Below are 14,774 nucleotides of genomic sequence, written 5' to 3'. Positions count from 1 at the left end.
TGTTTTCATATAAAATTTATTTCACATGTTTATAGACATATCCACAGGTAATTTTCAGGCATGATGCAACATTAGATGTTAGTAACAATTAATGTGGAAAATAAATATATACCAGTGATGTGACTCAAGATGATACTTTTACTTATTGATTACATATTTATTTTTTCTGACAAACCACCAGAATAACCAGTTAGTTTTAATGAAAAATTATAGTAGTGTTTCAGTTACTTTTTCGGTTCAATAAGCCCATTACAGAGATAGAGTTTTAAATAAAATTTATCCATCATACCTAAGATTTATTTTTATGGGCCACATATAAATAAAATGGATGGAGGAGACACCACAGCAGCATTTAGTGGATTAATGTCAGGCACCAAATTTGTACCTGAAGCTTCAAAAAAGAGCTTATACCTTTTAAGTTAAAAAAGCTTTATGAAAAATAATCTGTATAAAATGGGTGGTCAAAAAGTTATTTGGATAACCATAAAAAGTGGAATGATAGAAATTGACATTAATAGCTAGAAACCAAAGCTTGGAACCAACTATCATCCTGCACCAAACCAACATATTTTTATACTGAACTACACAGCAGAAGACATATAATACCTGTTTCTTTAAGATATATACTTACAGGTTTGCATAGTTTTTATCTGTTAACATCTGTCAACGCTATGCTATGCTTCAGATTTGATTCCAAGGAAGCACTTCAGGGCACACAAGACCATAAATGCAGCATCCATCTAAAGCTCTACGCTGTTGTGATTTTTCCTAGGATTGTACAGCTATTTTCCGGAGCTGCCGAGTGATCACAGGAAAAGATAAGGCTACTTTCACAGAGCTACAAATAGTGCGATGTTTGGTCCCATGCGCTCTGAACGCCCTACATGGAATTAAATTGCAAAGCCATGCATTGCATAGTTCCAAAATCTTTCTTCTGATGGACCATTGGTATTTCATACACTGTAAATGCTAGCATATGTATATAACACTTAATCAGTACCAATATTTTGATATGATAAGACTGCAGTTACATTTATTACAAGTTTCAAATGGCATTTTGTATGGAACAATTCTTAAATTTTAGGAATGTAGGAAATTACTCAGTAGTCCTTAATCCGTCCATTAAAATACCATAGTTAATTTAGTGAATTTATATTTTGGTTCAAGTGCTATAGCTTCTGTACTATTTAACCTTGTTCCAAATACAGAACAAAGAAAACTCTGTCCCTCCCCCACTCCCAATGAGCACTTGCTATATTTTTTAATTAAGTTAGTCATATAAAACTTCTATAAATATCTGTAAGTATGCATTAGCGCACAAATTACTTAGAAGATACATCTCTAGTACATAATTTAGAAATGTGTAAAGAAGAGGTTCTGAGAATATTCTGATCATTGGAATTTTAAAAGTTATTGGCACATTTGGTGGAAAAAAGTTCATTTTTATTCACTGAACTTGATATGCTATTGCTCATTAATTAAAAATCTTTGGCTTAACCATTAAAGACAAAGATTTATGGTAAAAATAAATATATAAGAATGACTTACAGTATATACAAAAAGTACAACCAATATTCAAGCTTTTAAAAGACAAAACCTATGTATATATCAATGCAGGCTTTCATAACCAGCGTTAATCCAATGGGGAGGAGTTTTGGGGCTAATAGAATGTGGCCTAATTCTTCGGTATCCTAATGCTTTGCCGGCAATTGTGGCTGCCAGCTTCAGAGGTGAAAGTAGTCTGCTCTATTAGCCCTGATGCACATCGTCACTGGAAAAGCTGTATATATTTGGTGTAAGTGACATTCAGCAATGCTGATTTTTAAAACATTACTAAAACATGACCTATTGCACATTAAAATTTGTTTTTTAAACCTGGTGCTCACACACTAGTCTTAGAACACGGAATTAGCAGATTTAGAGACCATAAATTTACCCGAAAAACACATGTCCATATCACTGTGTGTAATGGCGGGACTGATAAACTCTTTTCTGCACACTGTATTAGTACAATAATCAAAGTAAACAGTGCCTTTAAAACAGATGCAGAATGTCAAGGTCTCCCTACTCAGAAACATAAAATACTCTTTCTAAACAAGAAGGCTTTTAGGAGAACATGATTATAAGATAACTTGAGTTTTCCTTTAGAAATTCAGCCATACATCATTGCATCAATTCGTCAATATAAAGAATTGGATCCAGATGAAATTAGTTGCAGTTAGGTCCCATGGTTTCAAACAGGATCAAAATGCAACTAAGTCTAGATCATTCACTATTTCATAGATATCTACTGCAAAAAAAAAACCCCGCCAAAGTTATAAATATTAGCAAATATTTACTTCCCTTAATATGCACTTTTTCCAGCAATTTACCTCTTAAAAGCAAAAAAAATCCAAACATTGCAGTTCCTAAAACTGAACAGAGTTACATACTACAAGCTAATCTTCCTGAGGTTAGAACCAGTTCTTAATGTCACGGTTTTATCCTATTAATGTAAATTATTAACTTCTGTTCATATGTCCATATCTCTCACTTCTGAATAATCAATCAGCCATGAAAGTAGTGGGATTAAAGTAAACATATTCTGGGCTGGGAGATAGGAGAAAATCTTAATGTCATGATGGGCAGGCAAGTCTGAAACCTCCATTTTTATTTTAAGCATTCAGTGACAAAAGAAATATCCACAAAGTGAGAAAGAATTATGGTTTACATTATTCTGTATCTCACTTGGAGTTCCATATAATTTTCCTGACAAAATACTAGTATTCTCTTCTGATACTTAAATAGTGAAGACAAATATACTGAACCATTCGTCATTAGGAAAATTATCTTGCTATCTTACATCTGGTGAGAGAAGTTCCAGCAATGCAAGAAAGTGGGATCAAAGAAACAATTTTAAGACTTGACCTAACACATAATTCAGACTTTGGAAATAAAATGTAATTGTGCAGTTCAGTCAAATTTTGCCAAGAGTATTCTAACAAACCACACAACTCAGGCTACTTTGCTTCTCTTCTCCTTTAGACCGTGGCCAGATGTCCTTGCCCACACAGCCAGTTTCATTAATTTTTTTCGTGGCCCAAGGGGAGTCTCTCAAGACCAAGGTGGAAGGAAAAAAATCCGTTACCTGGGAAAAATTAATATAGCTCAATTTCACCAAAAGGAGAGTATCCCTTTCTGGGCTGATAATTTGGATTTTAACTGCATTTTTTTTTCCAAAAGACTAGAGATTAGTTAATGCAAGAAGTGGGTTTAGGGAGTCTTAAAATTTAGATCTGTAACCCCAAACAACTTTGATATGAAAATAATTATTATAAAACAAACAGGTCCTCCACTTGCATCCATCATGTTGCTCAAAGACATTTAAAATCCATCCAATCTGGGATTTTAGCTGGAATCCCTAGGAATAACTTTCATTTCCATTCCATTTTGTGATCCACTGTTTTTTTGCATGGTTCTCTTTAGCTTTTCCATCTTTAATCTGCCTTTCTTCCTTCCGAATTCTTACAGCATGGTAGCGGGGGATGCTGTCATCGTACCTGGAACGCTGGAAGAACCCGCACTATAGGGAGAGAAAATGTCACAATGCTCAATGTTATTAAACAAGTATGGTCTTACCCAACCTGGAGCCCCCCAGATATGTTGCACTACAATCCCCTTATCTCTGTCTTCAAAAAATATATTGTCACAGAGCGTACCTTTAAAGCAGTGGTTCTCAACCTGTGGGTCGGGACCCCATTTGGGGTCGAACGACCATTTCATGGGGGTCGCCAAACAACACAGTTTGCCTTTCCCCCCCCCCTTTTCCTTAGCTGTGCTACTCCCTTTTATTCTATTGGCTTTTGAAAGCCAATAGAATAGACTCTCTTGAATAGAGTCTAATTCTATTGGCTTTCAAAAGCCAATAGGAATTGTCCAGGCTGTCTCTGCCCTGCTGAGCCTGCCAAAAGTCCCATTCTGCAAACGGTGCTGCACCAGTTGAGTAGTCCTCGACTTACGACCGGTTGAGTAGTCCTCAACTTACGACCGGTTGGGGGTCGCGGCATTAAAAAGGTTGAGAACCACTGCTTTAAAGAGAGGGATAAATACAACACCAGATGTCCTAGCCGCCCTGAGTCCCTAGGGATTGGGCGGCATATAAATTTTATTAATTAATTGATAGATAGATAGATAGATAGATAGAGATAGATAGATAGATAGATAGATAGATAGATAGATAGATAGATAGATAGATAGATAGATAGATAGATAGATAGATAGATAGATAGATAGAGAAAACGTCTCACCCAAGATTGCAATCTTAGCTTGCCAGGAAAACTCTCAATCTCAAATTTATTTTACAAAAGTAAATTCTCTTTGTAGTCAACCTAGTAATATTTTTGGGAAATCCGGTATTAAAATTGAAGGGCAGCCCAAATATATCGAACCTTGCTTAGACCATAGTATAGAACCATACATAATTTACCTGGCTCAGTAAAAATATAAAAATTGATCATTCACTTTCTGATTTATATCCAATAACCCATGCCTTTGGAATCTATTCTTATGAATGTATGGTTTATGGAGACAAGAGGTCAAAATTATGTAGGCCTGGCATCAGAATGCACCATAGCCAAATACCAAAATCTAAACCCCAGACAACCTGCCAGCTCAAAGTTAATTTTAAGGTAGGTACACATAAAAGTATCATTCAGGTAGCTCCCATCTCCTCGTATCCCAAAACATTATTTTAAGGGGCAGAGACACTGGAGAAAAATGGGGAGAATAACAGAGCCATCCAATTTGTGCTGCTCGTAGTGTTGTTCTTGGCATGGACGAACATAAATATCAACCCATCTCTAGACCTAGGCTTTCTTTTTCCCCTTTTCATGCAAAGAATTTGGGCTGAAAGAAATGCTGTTCAGGAATGTTGCAGTATTTTCTTCGCAGCAAGTTACACCATTGCCTCCCTGTTACCTTGTAAATTTCCACGGACATGGGGATGGTTACGGAGCTTTGTTTGGGATATTACAGTTGCCTGAGGAACCCATGAATGCTTGGATAGGGAAGAGGATACTGCCATGGGACTTGGTTCTGAGAGGAAAAGAGGCAACATTGCCTTGATACAGCAGAGGGAACCTTAGGCAGGTCTCCACTTATCTAGCAGAGCACCTGTGTTTACTCACATATTTTCCAATATTTGTAATCAGCAATTCCAGTTTCCATCCTCTCTGATTCTTCCATACTTTATTATTATTAAAATTACAATGAATCAGGTTACCTTCTACTAACAAGGTCCACAGGCTCTTTCACCCTATGTACAAGAAATATCAGCCAGCAAGGCTAGTAGCTCTTCAGAGGACAGGTCGTATAGTAAACGCCTCTTCTCTTTGTTTTACAAATGGCCTGGATCCATAACTACTCAAAAGGTTTTTTGTCACGTTTATTATTTAAAATTCACAATGTTTCTCCTGCCCTTCAGCCCATTTGGTCAACATACAATCTGTATTTCTAACCCATACTTGGCACATTACTGTATAACTGTTGTAGCAAAGACTTGGTCAGAGAAATAAATTTTGATCAGTCTGAGAAGTCTTCCTAATTGGAACATTTCGGCTTCTTTAGACATAAAGCAGCAAAATTAAACTGGTCATTTTGGCAATCCGACGTGCAATGGACATTTACATCTATGCGTTCAAGGTAGACATAACATTAGCCAGCATGCAATAGGCAGGCTTTAGAGAAAGAAATGCAGATCCAAGTACAAATAAAATAAAATGGAAATTTCTGTAGTAAACTATCGTAAAAACTGAGAAACAAGAACTGCCATATATTGGAAAGAGCAACCACAGCAGTAAAGACTTTTGGCATGCACTTGTGTTAATAAAGCTATTACCTACTCAGTAAAAAAGTAAAAATACGTCTTGCTTTTCAAAACACGGTCCATATCTTACTGAAGCATCACTGATTCACAATTATGGACAACAATTGTTAAATCTTTAAATACAGATGCTTAAATCTGGAGGTAGACATAGTTATAACCGTCCTATATATATAATATCTGAGAAAAGCTCCATTAAAAATTAGGATTTTATTAACTATTGGATTGGATTGTGGTCCCTTCACCAGTCAACACAGAAAATGTTAATAAATAGTTTAATGGTAATATGTATTTTTCTTTCCTAATATTTATTATTATTATTGTTTATTATACAGTATCTATATGGCCTCCTTTTCATATGCATTCATCTAAACGTTGAAGAGACTGCCCAGATAGGTTTGAATTCATTACATGGAATCCACTTATAGAGTTATGATTTAAAGCAGTGGTTCTCAGCCTGTGGGTCGGGACCCCATTTGGGGTCGAACAACCATTTTATGGGGGTCGCCAAACAATGCAATCCGCCATTTTTTTTCCCTTTTCCTTAGCTGTGCTACTCCCTTTTATTCTATTGGCTTTTGAAAGCCAATAGAATAGACTTTCTTGAATAGAGTCTAATTCTATTGGCTTTCAAAAGCCAATAGGAATTGTCCAGGCTGTCTCTGCCCTGCTGAGCCCGCCAAAAGTCCCATTCTGCAACCGGTGCTGCACCAGTTGAGTAGTCCTCGACTTACGACCGGTTGAGTAGTCCTCGACTTACGATCGGTTGGGGGTCGTGGCATTAAAAAGGTTGAGAACCACTGATTTAAAGTTATAACCTCAACCTTCACATTCAGATACTTGTGTGCTGATTTGTCTTTTAAGAGGTAAGTGTTAGACTCAAAGATTATTTCAACCCTAAGTATCTACATGCTGTTAGACAGATGGACTGGGTGTCTGGTTGTTTGCTAGGAAATGACAATTTAGCCCAGCACTTTCATTCTGGGAAAGTGCTTTCCTCATACCATTGAAAGTCTGCTAAAGATGTCCCCAACCCCCGGGCCATGGACCAATACCATTCCATGGCCTATTAGCAACCAGGCCGCACTCTACTGTAAACTGTGAGGGATCTAGGTTGCACAATCCCCCCCTCTCAGTCTGTGGAAAAATTGTATTCCATGAAACCAATCTCTGGTGCCAAAAAGGGTTGGGGACTGCTGTATTAGAGAGTCCCAATATACTATAAGGGATTTAGGGCCTTCCTCTAAGAAGGACCAATAGTTTACTCGAGTCACAGACCAGCCTTCAGAGATTTGCTTGGACATTAGCTGCTGACAAGTTGTTTTTCTGGAAAAGCTTGTCTGAGTTTCCCAACTTCTTGAGGAACTGAGCCAACATTCTTTGAAAGCCACCAGTTTGGCTTAATACAGGACTTTCCTCCTTATTTCATAGAAAAAAATCAGAAGAGGGTCCCAGAGATGTGTTTAGTCTCCTGGACCGTGAGCCAGCATATTTAGGACTGGGATGCCAACCCTCAGTAGAAAGTCTCCAGAGTGGAAGGAGAAATGCGTAAGTAAGCAGCAGTTAAAAAACAACTGACAGAAGGATTGGCATGTTCGTGCACCGAGAAAGATTATTCTAAGGAATGTAAGCAAGCATTAAAAAGAATTGATATTTTGAAACGAGGCAACCAGCAGAACAAATGCAGCAAGCTTTGAGTCATTAGCCACCGCAACCAACCTGCAGCTAATAAATTCAAAAAGCAATTACCAATTACAGAAGTGGATCAATACTATGCATCAGAAGTAAGCCTCTCTTTATCAGATGGCTGAGCATGGATCTCAGCCTTGTGATATGTGGCATCAAAATGATCTTTCTTATCTCTCTTGAAGAAACCACACTATAAGGAAGCAAGGCACTTGGTTAATATTAGGGATTAATGTGCAAAAAGAAAAGAAAAAAAAAAGGAAAAAGATTGAAATAACTCGACTATTCGGTACCCGAATGTTAAAAATCTGTCTTGTAAAATAACTACAATAGGCTTCTGGTTATAATTTTCCCCTTACAGATCACTTCTTTGTTCCACGCTCTAATGCAGTGGTTCTCAACCTTTTTATACGGCGACCCCGGTCATAAGGACACGGCGCGCATGCGCGGCGGCGCCCCCATGCACATACGCAGTGCCGCCAGCTGAGAAAAAAAATGGCGGATCGCGTTGTTTGGCGACCCCCCCATGAAATGGTCGTTCGACCCCAAATGGGGTCGCGACCCACAGGTTGAGAACCGCTGCTCTAATGTTTCAGTTATGAACCCTGAGCTGTCAACAGATGGGCAAGCCTTTTTAATCATTATTTTGAGGATGTGAAATAAATATATAATGCTTGTCAGAGCAATCAGGACATGTTTGCTCCCTATAGAGGCAACAGCTATTTTTCTGCAAAAAAAACAGATCTTGAACTTACAGACAAGCATTATGTGAAACATGAATAAATGTAGCGTTGATTCGATGTTCAAAATTACTTGATAAAAAGCTTTTTGACTGTGCCCATGCATAAAAGATGCCCAAAGAACTTAGTATCCTATTTCTTCAATGAATTTTAAAACTCAAATCCTGATTAATTTGAACAGCATTAGCACAGCAATCCTATTCATTTCCAGACAAAATGAAATTCAACTGAGTTTATTGGGAATTCAAGCAAATGTATATAGAATTGAAGAATAAGATGAAGCAAGGTGTGGAAGTACAGAAAGGACAAGAATATGCCCTTTCCCTACATCATGACGTGCATCAGCATACATGCTGGGTAGTGGTGGAAAAAGAAATATGGAGTTATCTGAGATAATATGGAGTTGTCCCCCTATAGTTGTGGGACATTTGTTTTCACATGGAAAAAATATTAGAAACATTATATCTAAAGTTAACATATATAAAATGGAATCCATTGCCTGGGTATGGTCTCAACAGCAATAATTTCTAAAAGAAATTCAAATTTTCAAATTTTCAGAAATTCACATTTGAGCCTTTATAAATATACAAATATGCTAATCTAGCTAAACTCTTCCTTTTTTGAAAAAAAAAAACCCAAAAGTTCTCTGCACATTTCAAATAATGTGTGATTAAATATGAACAAGCATGCTGATAAAATAGCTCACCTTCCACAATAAGAACACCAGCAAAGCAAGCATTAATAACCCAGCAAGAATAGCAACCAAGATGATCCACCAAGGAACTCCTTTATATAAAGCTACTGTTTTTGCAGGAAAGATAGTAACTCGTACCTACAAAAGAAGCAGAAAAAAGATGTCATTACACAGAGAAAAGTTAGTCAATGTGCTACAATGTTAATTCTACATCTATACTGAAGCACTCCATTTTTTTGTCTACTCTGTTATTTTTATACATGTTGGATTCTTCATTCCATTTTATCTAGGAAGTTGGGCTCTTGACCCTGCTAAGAATTATAATTGTATATATCAAGTAGAGCAGGGGTGTCAAACTCAATTTCATTGAGGGTCGCATCAGCATTGCAGTTGTCCTCGGGGGGGGGGGAGGAGGTAGGTGTGGCCAGGGTGGGCACAGCCTACTGGTGGGCGTGGCTGGAATGGGTGTGGCCTACTGGGTGGGCATGGCCAGTTCTTCATCGTTCACGTCAAGGGTGCCTGTGGGGGCCTGGTCAGGAATGGGACAGATCTGGGGTTCTCTGGCAGAATGAGGTGGGACCGGGGCAAGCGCCAAGGCATGGTGCATTTCTTCATTCCTCCCAAAGGGTGACACCTCCCCAGCATGCACCCAGGGGATGGGGCCGACACGGCAGGGGCTGGTTCCTTGCTGTTTCCAGACCACCTTGTGGAGCTAAGACTGAATGCGTTTCAGCATAGATGGCCACCACAAAATTGTACATTGGCTCCCGGCCGGCCTGGGCCAGGGCCAAGGCAGCGGGGGCCGTTCCCTCACTGTTTCCAGGATGGCTTCGCAGGCCACATGAAACCAATTCACGGGCCACATCCGGCCCCTTGGCCTTGTGTTTGACATGTCTGAAGTAGAGGAAGGCTCCCCTTGAATTACAAAGTATTTCAGTGCAAAACTATTTTCAAATTATTTATCAATAACATCATAAACTAGAAGAACTATCCTTTTTCCCCAGACGTGCTTTTTTGAAATCTGCACATTCTTATTAGAATCCATATGTGCTCAGCTTTGAAAGGTATTAAACACTGTCAGAGCAGAGGAAAACATGAAGAGGTAACAATTTCAGGACTTCCAGAGAAGGTATGGTGATCTGAGGATGGGTCTATGAAAGTTGAGCCAACGATCACAGCAGAGATTTTGAGATTGCTCACTACATTTTTACTAATTCACAACAACAATGCACAATCATTTGCCTCCCCTAAACAGTACAAGAGAGATTCTTTGGGAACTAGCTCTGGAAATAATGAATTTCTAAATGCTATTTGAGGAAAAGGAATAATTAACACTGAGAAATTATTGACCGAGGGAGGGAGGGAGGGAAGAAGGAATTACAGTCAATGATTCACTCTTATGACAGCCATAAGTAGAGAAATATTGCAGACTCACATTCGTAGCTTCATTTGCCAGCTTGACGTTATCCGCAGCAGAAATGCCAATTCTAGCTCTAACAGGAATGTCTAGATAGTTCATTTTATAGAATTCCTATAGAGTAGTAAAAGAATCTTTCTTTAGAACAAATACAAGAACTCAGTTCAAATGTGTATAAGGTACGTTTATGGAACCTACCTCTAGGAAAGTGCTGTTCCACAACCTTGAGCGTAGTACTACTATGGCTTTACTGTCTAAGCCTTTCAAGGAACATGTTACGTTGACGCAGTTTGCCTCTTCGTTGCATTCCTGCAAGTAATACACAGAAAGCTTTCAAACAAACCTTAACTCAAAAGCAGATATACAGCATTTTTTTTTTGCAAGGTTCCTGTAGTCCTATGACACAGCAAGATTTTTTTTCCCAAAATAAATGGAAAAACATTTACAGAGTAATCCTAAGAGAGAGGGAGGAGAGCATCTGTCTGAGGAAAAGAGAGAAGCTTTTTATCTTATTTTCCTTGTTGAGTTTCTTATGGTCCACATGGCATGGACTCCACTGAATGCGAAATTCACTTCGGCTGTTCGTGGATGGCATAGTTTTGCTGTTGCTCGGGAATGTGAGGAACAGAAATACTGGATCCAAGCTGTTTCCATTCTGTTGTTGCACATCCCATTTTGCCCAGCCTTGAAGACCACTGGCATCAAAGAGGCAAGAATAGCAGGAAATTCCATGCTCACAATAAGGAGGCATAGGAAAATCACTCAGTTTCTTGGAATCACTCGGTTTCATTAGAACTAAGGGACTGCAGCCTTGGAGGTCGCTAGTTTATTTTAGTGCTACTGTTCTGATCACCTGGTTGGATAAAGTCCTACTTTCATTAATTTCACTAAAGAATAAAGTCACTAAATGTGTATATAGGTGTACATGAAGGAGGCTGGGGAGTGGTATTTTCATAAAACATATTTCTACTATCTTTCAGCCTTTTTAAAAAAAATGGCTTACCGTATTTTCCGGCGTATAAGACGACTGGGCGTATAAGACGACCCCCAACTTTTCCAGTTAAAATGTAGATTTTGGGCTATACTCGCCATATAAGACTATCCCTCTTCCAACGCACACCAAATAAAAATTACCCAGTATACAACAACCAGCCAATCACGGCAAGCGATGTACCTTACCGGTGATTGGCTGGTTGTTGTATACAAAGCCTGCTTGGATTGGGTGGGTCAGGTCTCCCTGCCTGCCCAGACCTCCCTGTCTCCAAGACGATCCGAGCAGTAGCGCAATGTGATAGAGATCAGGGAGAGAAGGCTGCTTCAAGGGAGTCTGTCACCTGATCTGAGCGTTTTAGACCGCTCAGATCAGGTTATAGACTGCTTTGGCCACATTCCAAAAGTACCGTACCTTTATTAGTGCTATCCCTCAGCGAGATCTTCCAAAAAAGACTTATGATGAGGTCTGGCAAGTTCCCAGGGGCAGCTTTAGTGCAGCAAGAGCAGCACTGTGCCCAGAAAAACACGCCTCTTTCACCCGTCTGGCCCGCCCTTGCAGCACTAACGCACCGCAGATTCTCCCGTCCGGCTTGGTAAGTTTCAGCACCTGCCCTATAAGATGACACCCGGCGTATAAGACGACCCCTGACTTTTGAGAAGATTTTTATGGTTTAGAAAGTCGTCTTATACGCCGGAAAATACGGTATTTATTTTTGTCTCTTTGAATCAGTCTTGACTCCTGGCAACTGTCAGGATAGGTCCCTGCAGTTTTCTTAGCAAGATTTTTGGGAGTGGTTTGCCCTTGATGCCTTCTTAGAGCTTAGCAAAAGTGACTGGCCCAATCACCCAGTTGACTTCACACCTAAGGCAAGACTAGAACTCACAGTTCCTGGCTTCTAGCCCAGTGACTTTAACCATTACATCAAACTCACTCTCTCCAAATGGCTATAGGTAGTCTTTACATGCTTTCTTATATTTCAAGTTGTCACTGACTAGAATTTAGTTTTCAATCAATCCTTAATCTGACACTGTATGGACTAATCTGAGAAAAATTATGCCACCATGAAATTATGCACCTTTAAGATGCCTGCAAACTCTTTTGGGTGTTTGGAAATTTTAAATATAGACGTTTGAAATGTGCTAAGTGTAGTTTAATAGGTGTACTTGACAATAGACTGCATTTAGTAGAGTTTGAAATCTGAAAGAAACAAAGCAAGTGTGGAGTTTCTGTTATTTTGGACACATGCCTTATTTCTGGTTCCCAAAATAAATATTGAGAGGGAAGTTGACAAGGCAATTTGTCACTGGTTAAATAAGTACTTACCAATGTCTTATACTTTCTTTCTGCAAACAAAGAAAAGCTTTTGCTACCCTCTATCTGCTTCTCTGCAACTTCACGTTTTATCCGTGAATTTTGAGACCGCTAGAAATATGAACAGACATACAAAAATAGTTAACATAAAGCATGCTGCAAATAATTAAAAAATAAACAAAAACAACCCTTTAAGGCAGATTTCACTATTGAATTCTGTAGCCAAGTCCACAAGCATTTATTAAGTTTCCATTCCAATATATTTTTCAAAAGTCTTTATAGGTTTTATTGGGAATGGGAAGGCAGGGTAAGCAACCAAAAAAAAGTATCATGCTATTGTGACAAAAGCTATACCATTTCATTCATGGAACACATGCTTTCAGGTAGCCCAATCCCCCTGGGTTATGAAGAGCCTAGCAAACTCTGCCTTAGGCCCACTGGGACCAAAGAGGAAATAACTACACTGGTAGCATATAAATATGTTGATGCCGGTTTACTTGCCACAAGTAGGAAGATGGAATCTGTTGGAATAGAGGCTGCTTAATGGAATGCATACAGAATTTATAAAGCAAGGAGTATGAAAATTCCACAAGTTATTTATGCACAAGTACGGTCTTCCTCAAGAGAAAGGAAGGAAAACTTTTCTACCGATATTCTCCATTTCTCATTCACACAGACACTGTATGCTATTCTTTCCTGCATTCCAGAAATTTATTTATTTTTATTTGTATCCTACCTTTATTTTACAAATAACTCAAGGTGGCGAATATATTCAACATACATCCTCCTCTTTTCACCTTAATAACAAACCTGTGAGGTGGGTTGGGCTGAGAGAGGGCCTGACCCAAGGTCACCCAGCTGGCTTTCTTGGCTAAGGCGGGACTAGAACTCATCATCTCCAGCTTTCTAAATCTAATGCCTTAACCATTAGACCAGGGGTAGGCAATCTTGGCTCTTTTATGACTTGTGGACTTCAACTCCCAGAATTCCTGAGCCAGTCATAAAAGAGCCAAGGTTGCCTACCCCTGCACTAGACCAAACTAGCTCATTCTTGCCATTGAGATACAAAGGCAAGACTATGTGTGAAATTTCAAGTTTATTTGGTCACCAAAAGAAGAAAATAATATTTTTTCATACATTCCAATTATGTGAAATATCAGCAGGATATTGCCAAAATAGCAGGCCAAGGAAACAGGCAAAGATCCTCAGATGTTTCATTCTTTGTTCAAGAAGCCGAGCCAACTCAATCACCAATCCCTTATAAATGCCACAGAAGAGCCATTTTAATTGAAAAATATGCAGTCGCACTCATTTACCTGAACGTTCAAAAGGTTTATTTCACTTTCAGGAGTACACTGTAATTCTCCTAATTCCTTTGAATGAATGGAAACCAAATACAGCAACCACTTCCCTCCTTTCAGTTCTTTTGGCCACATAATTTCCAAGAAAGCTGTACCAAATGTTTTCAGTGGTTTACCTAAGTTTGTGATCTGTCAGGAATAAAATACATACATTTGCTCATATTAATTAGCAGATACGTTCTGGAAAAAAAACTATCGTGTAAAATAAATGCAAATATTCCAATTTACTACGAATCTGTTTCCCTTTTGCTTATTATGGCAATATAACCTTCTTCATATAATCTTTTTCCAAATGTCTAGGTCAGGCTGAAGAAGGTTGTTCAACTTCCAACATAATCATATATACCGTATATTCCGGCGTATAAGGCTACCCGGCGAATAAGACAACCCCCGACTTCGGCACCGAGTTGCATGCCTAGAAAGTCATCTTATACGCCGGAAACTACCGTTATTTCTGGCGTATAAGACGACCCCTGATTTCGGCACCGATCTTAACGCTTGCGAAAGTCGTCTTATACGCCGGACAGTACGGTAGTATGAGTTGTGATTATGTGAGCCATTTTATTTATTTTGCTTGCATCTTTGATTTTGAGAAAAATCTAATAGAATTAAAATCCCTTGAATGTATGGTTTTAAAAACCATTATGTTTCATATAAGCAGCTTGAGGGCAGGTGAGTCCTAGGGACTAGGAACATCTGAAATTAGTATTT

The 14,774-nt window shown here is 38.8% G+C and overlaps 1 protein-coding gene across 2 annotated transcripts in view; it reads right to left on the bottom strand.

Moving 5' to 3' along the window:
• Nucleotides 1-14,774, bottom strand: part of ITGA6 (integrin subunit alpha 6) — a 69,132-nt gene continuing 54,358 nt past the window's right edge. The window contains exons 20-26 of one of the 2 annotated variants that reach the window (XM_039361775.1): nucleotides 14,019-14,192; nucleotides 12,715-12,813; nucleotides 10,596-10,706; nucleotides 10,416-10,511; nucleotides 8,993-9,118; nucleotides 7,610-7,739; nucleotides 3,427-3,562 (exon numbers count right to left, since the gene is read on the bottom strand). In XM_039361775.1, coding sequence (XP_039217709.1) covers nucleotides 7,632-7,739; nucleotides 8,993-9,118; nucleotides 10,416-10,511; nucleotides 10,596-10,706; nucleotides 12,715-12,813; nucleotides 14,019-14,192 — 714 coding nt within the window. In that variant the 3' untranslated portion in view covers nucleotides 3,427-3,562; nucleotides 7,610-7,631. Of the gene's footprint in view, nucleotides 3,563-7,609; nucleotides 7,740-8,992; nucleotides 9,119-10,415; nucleotides 10,512-10,595; nucleotides 10,707-12,714; nucleotides 12,814-14,018; nucleotides 14,193-14,774 lie in introns of both variants that reach the window. The other variant, XM_039361774.1, reaches the window with a different exon arrangement.

This window comes from Crotalus tigris, unplaced genomic scaffold, assembly GCF_016545835.1.
Source record: "Crotalus tigris isolate CLP2741 ecotype Arizona unplaced genomic scaffold, ASM1654583v1 scf7180000019363.1367679, whole genome shotgun sequence".
In the NCBI taxonomy this organism is placed as follows: domain Eukaryota; kingdom Metazoa; phylum Chordata; class Lepidosauria; order Squamata; family Viperidae; genus Crotalus; species Crotalus tigris.
This window is presented reverse-complemented; position numbering and strand designations above follow the sequence as displayed.